This window comes from Oncorhynchus nerka, linkage group LG22 (genome assembly GCF_034236695.1).
Source record: "Oncorhynchus nerka isolate Pitt River linkage group LG22, Oner_Uvic_2.0, whole genome shotgun sequence".
NCBI lineage: Eukaryota > Metazoa > Chordata > Actinopteri > Salmoniformes > Salmonidae > Oncorhynchus > Oncorhynchus nerka.
This window is the reverse complement of record NC_088417.1, coordinates 85,203,057-85,210,511: the sequence shown is the minus strand read 5'-3', so window position 1 is coordinate 85,210,511 and position 7,455 is coordinate 85,203,057. Positions and strand designations below refer to the sequence as shown.

The 7,455-nt window shown below is 44.4% G+C and overlaps 1 protein-coding gene across 4 annotated transcripts in view; it reads right to left on the bottom strand.

The window, feature by feature from the left end:
* The window catches only part of LOC115104817 (N-alpha-acetyltransferase 25, NatB auxiliary subunit-like), a 55,382-nt gene extending 48,758 nt beyond the window's left edge, over positions 1-6,624 (bottom strand). For 2 of the 4 annotated variants that reach the window (XM_065007506.1, XM_065007507.1), the window contains exons 1-4: positions 6,538-6,624; positions 4,446-4,531; positions 3,933-4,089; positions 2,698-2,816 (exon numbers count right to left, since the gene is read on the bottom strand). In XM_065007506.1, the coding sequence (XP_064863578.1) occupies positions 2,698-2,816; positions 3,933-4,089; positions 4,446-4,531; positions 6,538-6,595 (420 nt within the window). In that variant the 5' untranslated portion in view covers positions 6,596-6,624. Of the gene's footprint in view, positions 1-2,697; positions 2,817-2,946; positions 3,094-3,932; positions 4,090-4,445; positions 4,532-6,537 lie in introns of those variants that run through there. The other 2 variants (XM_065007509.1, XM_065007508.1) reach the window with 2 other exon arrangements.
* Between the last annotated feature and the right edge of the window lie 831 nt (positions 6,625-7,455).

The following is a 7,455-nucleotide window of genomic DNA, read 5'->3' as shown; positions in this document are numbered from 1 at the left end:
GCCCAACAACCTGCCCGCTTGACCCTATCCCCTCCTCTCTTCTCCAGACCATCTCCGGTGACCTTCTCCCTTACCTCACCTCGCTCATCAACTCATCCCTGACCGCTGGCTACGTCCCTCCCGTCTTCAAGAGAGCGAGAGTTGCACCCCTTCTGAAAAAACCTACACTCGATCCCTCCGATGTCAACAACTACAGACCAGTATCCCTTCTTTCTTTTCTCTCCAAAACTCTTGAACGTGCCGTCCTTGGCCAGCTCTCCCGCTATCTCTCTCAGAATGACCTTCTTGATCCAAATCAGTCAGGTTTCAAGACTAGTCATTCAACTGAGACTGCTCTTCTCTGTATCACGGAGGCGCTCCGCACTGCTAAAGCTAACTCTCTCTCCTCTGCTCTCATCCTTCTAGACCTATCGGCTGCCTTCGATACTGTGAACCATCAGATCCTCCTCTCCACCCTCTCCGAGTTGGGCATCTCCCGCGCGGCCCACGCTTGGATTGCGTCCTACCTGACAGGTCGCTCCTACCAGGTGGCGTGGCGAGAATCCGTCTCCTCACCACGTGCTCTCACCACTGGTGTCCCCCAGGGCTCTGTTCTAGGCCCTCTCCTATTCTCGCTATACACCAAGTCACTTGGCTCTGTCATAACCTCACATGGTCTCTCCTATCATTGCTATGCAGACGACACACAATTAATCTTCTCCTTTCCCCTTCTGACGACCAGGTGGCTTAATCGCATCTCTGCATGTCTGGCAGACATATCAGTGTGGATGACGGATCATCACCTCAAGCTGAACTCGGCAAGACGGAGCTGCTCTTCCTCCCGGGGAAGGACTGCCCGCTCCATGATCTCGCCATCACGGTGCTGACAACTCCATTGTGTCCTCGTCCCAGAGCGCTAAGAACCTTGGCGTGATCCTGGACAACACCCTGTCGTTCTCAAATAACATCAAGGCGGTGGCCCGTTCCGTAGGTTCATGCTCTACAACATCCGCAGAGTACGAATCCCTGCCTCACACAGGAAGCGGCGCAGGTCCTTAATCCAGGCACTTGTCATCTCCCGTCTGGATTACTGCAACTCGCTGTTGGCTGGGCTCCCTGCCTGTGCCATTAAACCCTACAACTCATCCAGAACGCTCGCAGCCGTCTGCTGGTGTTCAACCTTCCCAAGTTCTTTCACGTCACTCCCGCTCCTCCGCTCTCCACTGGCTTCCAGCTGAAGCTCGAGATCCGCTACAAGACCATGGTGCTTGCCTACGGAGCTGTGAGGGGAACGGCACTCACTACCCAGGCTCTGATCAGGCCCTACACCCAAAACAAGGGCACTGCGTTCATCCACCTCTGCCTGCTCGCCTCCCTACCACTGAGGAAGTACACCCCGTCTCAGCCCAGTCAAAACTGTTCGCTGCTCTGGCCCCCAATGGTGGAACAAACCTCACGACGCCAGGACAGCGGAGTCAATCACCACCTCCGGAGACACCTGAAACCCCACTTTAAGAATCCTTCTCCCCTCCCCCCTTAAAAGACCTAGATGCACTATTGTAAAGTGGCTGTTCCACTGGATGTCATAAGGTGAAAGCACCAATTTGTAAGTCGCTCTGGATAAGAGCGTCTGCTAAATGACTTAAATGTAAAAATGTAATGTCATTATGGGGTATTGTGTGTAGATTGAGGGGGGAAAAAAACAATTTAATTGAATTTTTGAATAAGGCTGTAACCTAACAAAATGTGGAAAAAGTCAAGGGGTCTGAACACTTCCTGAAGGTACTGTACATTTGGTATGCTACAGTAGAAACGACAATACAATATACAGAAAATAAAGCCCTTACTTTGGTAGGAACGCACACATGTCCAAAGTCTAATTTGTAAAGAAACTACAATGAAGGTAATGCGGGCGCCGGCCAGATAATGTGCCGGGGGAAAAAGTTTGTGCAATCCTGTTCTGACTAGAGATGCAGAATGTCTTCATACTTGATCTGGGGAAACACTGGGGAAGTGCTTGGGCTCTCGTTGAGGAGAGAAGTTTGTTGAGAGAAGTTTGTCCGACTCAGTAAAGCCTCAAATATAAATGATCTGCAACAAGTGAAATGGGCTACTTCTTATGTGAATTAATGAGGCGGGACACAGCTCAAATCAAACTGTTAGAAAACTAGTTCGAAAATAATTTGAAATTGACAAGTTGAAACATAGATCATTGGCAGGCAGTGTGGCTTGGTTTGAGGGCAGCCTGTCTTGTTGGGTAACAATCACATTTTGCAACAGTGAGTGCATTCTGACATCACGCACATAAAAAAACCTCACACTGGGGAAACCGTTAGAGATATTTGGAACTTATGCGTGAAAAGGTTAAAGCAGTTGTATTTAATGCTTGTGGAAAAGCTGGGGAAGTGTGTGTGTGTGTGTGTGTGTGTGGGAAAGGGGGATATCTAGTCAGTTGTACAACTGAATGCCTTCAACTGAAGTGTCTTCCGCATTTAACCCAACCCCTCTGAATCAGAGAGGTGTGGGGGGCTTCCTTAAATCGACATCAACGTCTTCGGCGCCCGGGGAACAGCGAGTTAATTGCCTTGCTCAGGGGCAGAACGACAGATTTTTACCCTGTCAGTTCAGGGATTAGATCCAGCAACCTTTCGGTTACTAGTCCAATGCTCTAACCACTAGACTGTCTGTGTGTGTGTGTGTGTGTCTGCATTTTCTGACCTGCTGCATCTTCTTGTACTCTCCAACACGGGCGTACGCCATGAACAGGTGAGAGTGATACTCCTCGCTGAGGGGAACCTTCTTCACCGCAGCTTCATACAGCTTAGTCACCAACTCAGCTACAGACAGAGGGGATGGGGAGAGTCAACAGCACAACATCTAAGGCCTTTGCAGACTGTATGGCAGCTTCAGTCTTTTACAATCATCACATTACACTGTGCGATGTAATCAAATGAAAATATTGATAACCTGGCCAGATTGCACAATTTGCTTCAGTTCCGTCATCAAATTCTGCGATTGGCTTGAGAGTCTACGTCAGTCTGCGTAGGCTGTCACTGCAGCGGTGTATTTGATCTGCGCATCCGCCAGCACCATCAGAGCAAGCCACTCTTCATGCTTATGCGCAAGTTTGGAAAAAAATTAAAGTCTGCATAGTTTTCAAATAACTGTCTATGTCCGAACTCAGAGTCAAATAGGCTTCCCCAAAATAGCATGGTCGCTGTAGTAGAACGCTTACTTTGATTGGTGATTTTGTGCATTTATCAAAATCCCATCGGGTAGCATGATTTCAGATTATTAGGGAAATCATTCTTCTTGCACAGCATGTAAATGTTTAAATCAAACTATTGTATTAATCTGACTATTCACAATAATGTGCATACTTAGTGCCGGCCATGTTCCTATTGGTCAGTCACCAGGATCGGCTCGTAACACCAGTCACACTATACAATAAATGCGAAACAATTCTGACACTGACAGAACTTTGTCGGAGCCTACGACCGCACACTGTGGTACATAAAAGTCGTCAGACCCCGACCCTGTCACACTGAACGAGCCAAGACGTCTGACAGTCGTTTACGACCTACGAATTTGTCAACAAATTGGAAATTTTGTCTGGGACAGAAAAATCATAGTATAAGATGGCTAAAATCTTTAAAGATAATTCAGAGAGTTGTGTGGATGTGTGCGTGTTTGGTTTTACTGCCTTTGTGGAGAACAAAAGTACTCAAAAGGATAGTAAAACAAGAAAAATCTGGAAAATTGGGGATATTTTCCTGGTCCCCTAAAGGAAAAAGCCTATTTTAGGCTCAGGGGTTAGTTAGGTTTAGGGGTTAGTGTAAGTGTTAGGTTTAGGGTTACGGAAAATAGGATTTTGAATGGGAATCAATTGTTTAGTCCCCAGAAGGATAGTACAACAAATGTGTGTGTGTGTGTGTGTGTGTGTGTGTACTCACGGCGGTGCATCTCTCTGTACAGTATAGTGAGAGCCTGTAATGAGTTATCGTCGGTGGGTTCGAGTGTCGCCACCTCCTGGGCCAGGCTAAATGCTTCATCCTGCTTTCCTGTTCGCTGCAGACCGATGGCTTTCAACACCTGGCGAGAGGGATCTGCCTGAGTAACATGCCACCATCATCATCGTAGGGGGTAGAGGTTAGGGGCAGGGTTTTAGGTAAGGCCTAGGGGGTCAGGTATGGATATAAGTGCTTGTCTCTCTTTCAGTCATTAACCCAACTTGATTTACAGCTGCTAGCGAGCAGTTTTTGACCAGACCGGGAAAAGCTCTGGGCTCCATCTTGGGCCCTAAATACAGCCCAGAGTCCCACCCACCTTGGCACCTAAATACAGCCCAGAGTCCCACCCACCTTGGGCCCTAAATACAGCCCAGAGTCCCACCCACCTTGGGCCCTAAATACAGCCCAGAGTCCCACCCACCTTGGGCCCTAAATACAGCCCAGAGTCCCACCCACCTTGGCACAGTGCAGGTCCTTGTGTTTCTTCAGCAGTTTGTCAGCCTGCTGGATCGCCATCTTGTTGTTGCCATTGTCCAGGTAGTCTGAAGGGAGATGACATTACAGAATCAGTTATAGTACTGTCTGGTGTAGGTAAACACATACACACCCACCCCAGCCCAGTCCCACCCAAGGAGAAAGGGAGTTATTCCTTGTATTTCTCTACAAACCATTCATGGAGTACTAAGACCTGTCAGCAACCAAATTTTAATATAAACTTGCACACTGATTTAAATAATTTAACCAAAGCCATTATCAGGCTCTGAAAGTAGTTTCTAAAATGTGGAATGTCCAATCAAAGACGCATATTTTGAACCAATGGGTAAAATAATATGTTAACTGTGTAAATAATCGTCTAAAACAACCAATGGTCCAAACCTCATGTTTCTAACATAATAACCTTTCAAACATTATTGAAGTTTTTCCCTTGTAATATGACCAAAATTGAAAAGTGATCAAAAATAAGGACAGCATAGCGTAAACTAGGCTGGATGCTGTGCGAGAATAAAGACTACCTGACAGGCTCACATTCCCGTTGAACTCGTCATCATTCTACTCGAATAAGCAGGTAAGATAGATATTGATTTTGAGACATGACATGTAGTATTTCTTTGTTTTAGTATACGCCTTTTTATATTTCATGAAAAATTCCTGTTGTGTTTTTGAAGATTTCTCACAAAAACAAGCGGATCTCTGAAATGTCAACTTTTCCTAAGCCTTTTATATGTAATTCACATTGTCATGCAAATGTAGCTTATTTATTTTTTTACAGAGCACACACAAAAACAAGCACGCACACAGTCCCTTTCATAGGGCAAGTTGGGGTCTAGACTTCAAGGCAGCTGGATGCCAAAATGAACCCTGCCAGACAGACACACAGTGCTCTCCAGCTACACTATGTCATCAGCCCAAACGACAGCCAGGCCAACATCATTATGTCTCGTGTTGGCCATCAGGGTTTCCCCATTCTTCATAAACCAAATGTCTCTAGATCAGCATCAATTTATATATCTACACCCATACAGCAGGAATATTTTTCTGTTGTACAACAGGTATATTTTCATTGTGTCCAGTGTCCACTCACTGACAGCCTCTGTCAACTGATGATAATCAACTCCACATGATTTCAGCAGAGCTTTTGAGGAATGGGAAACAGAGAGAAAGCTGAGAGACCAAACAGAAGTCTCAACGGTGTATGTAATTAGAGCAGTTTGAAAATAAATCTAGCTAGCTATCTGTATGATATAATACGACACTAGAATGTCATCGAATGGCCCAAATCAAAGGCTACAACACAACCATGCATATCAAGCTAGCCAACCTTAATCCTCTTAAACGCATCTGACACATGACAGCTAGCTAACCATGATCATTGATCTGTAGTTATAGCCTTCATACTTTGTAGCTAGATAACAAATGAGTTAACAGAGTTAGCATCAGCATCAGAGACACGAAATAAACAACACCCGCTAATAAAAACTCATCTAACCAGCTATTTAGGTAGCATCACAACTACTGCCTTGTAACGTTAATAGCCAAACCATGGCATCCCGTTCACCCCGGTGTATCTGACCAACTAACTAGTTAGCTTAAACATAGTTGCTGATATTTCTGTGGCATGCAAAACTATTTGTAATAACGTTAAGACTCAGATCCATCACTGTTTCTACATGCTAACATAGCTAAGCCTTAGTTAATTAGCTGTTAAATCAAAGAGACCTGAATTTAGCAAGTGGGAGAGACTAATCGCTGAAACTATTTTAGGGTGTAGTTCAAAGCAAAGCTGTTTCATCGTGCATTGAATAACGGTGGGCAAAATATCTGCAGTTGTGCGCTGTCAGAATTGTGCTGACATCCACTCAAGCCAAGGTGCACGGTCATTCGGCGCTGCAGGCGAATTGAGTCCGGGGATGGGACTTCGGGGGCCCCTGGTGCTGCCCAGCGAGTCCCAGACACAAGCTACTGATCAGATGACTGCTCCGGTACGTCGATAAACAATGACAACGCATTTAACCAGACACAAATGTGCTGTTTCCTTGCGAATTGTTACCGTAAATGGGTCTAAGTCTCCGGTCGTTAGGGTCTTGCACATTGCCTCTAGCCGCCATGTTGGAGGTTACCAGTATATGTCTGAGCATGCGCGGTCGCATCAAACCGGTAGGAATTAAAAGGGGCAGTACATATTTTTTTTCTCACCTTTATTTAACCCGGTAGGCTGTCAGGCTCTCATTTTTATTTAAAATTTTTTTTTTAATTAACAACAAATCAATACATAAAGCACACGAGGGAACACAAGCATACATAGATTACAAACAATGGACAATCGAGCTAGGGGGTACAATTTCACATTACAATTACACAAGGACCTTAAGGGACATGCATATACTTACAATTCTAACAGCTTTTTGTTAGTAGAAGCATTTAACCGTCTTAAAATACAGTTCAATTTCTTTTTGTAGGATACGAAAATGTGGTTTTCTGTTTGTAAATTTACATTTGTGTATATGAAATTTGGCCAAAAGAATAATGAAATTAATTACATAAAAATGATTCCGCTTATTTCTATTGTATGTAAAGAATCCAAACAGTACATCTCTCCACAATAGTGTAAAATCTTCATAAATGTGTTCAATTATAAACCTACTGATGTCTTGCCACAGTTTTCTTACATGCATACAATGCCAAAAAAGATGCACAACTGTTTCTGGGTGGTCATTACAAAAGGAGCAATTTGAGTTGATGTTTTCCTTAAACTTCTTCATATAGTGGTTGGCAGGATAGTATTTATGAATAATTTTAAAGGAAACTTCCTTAATTTTGTTAACAAGTAGGTATGTTTGTGGCAACATCCAAACTTTTTTCCAACAGATATTATCAATAAATCCATTCCAGTAAGGCATGTCAGGCTCTCATTTAGAACTGCGACCTGGCCAAGATAAAGCAAAGCAATTCGACACAAACAACAACA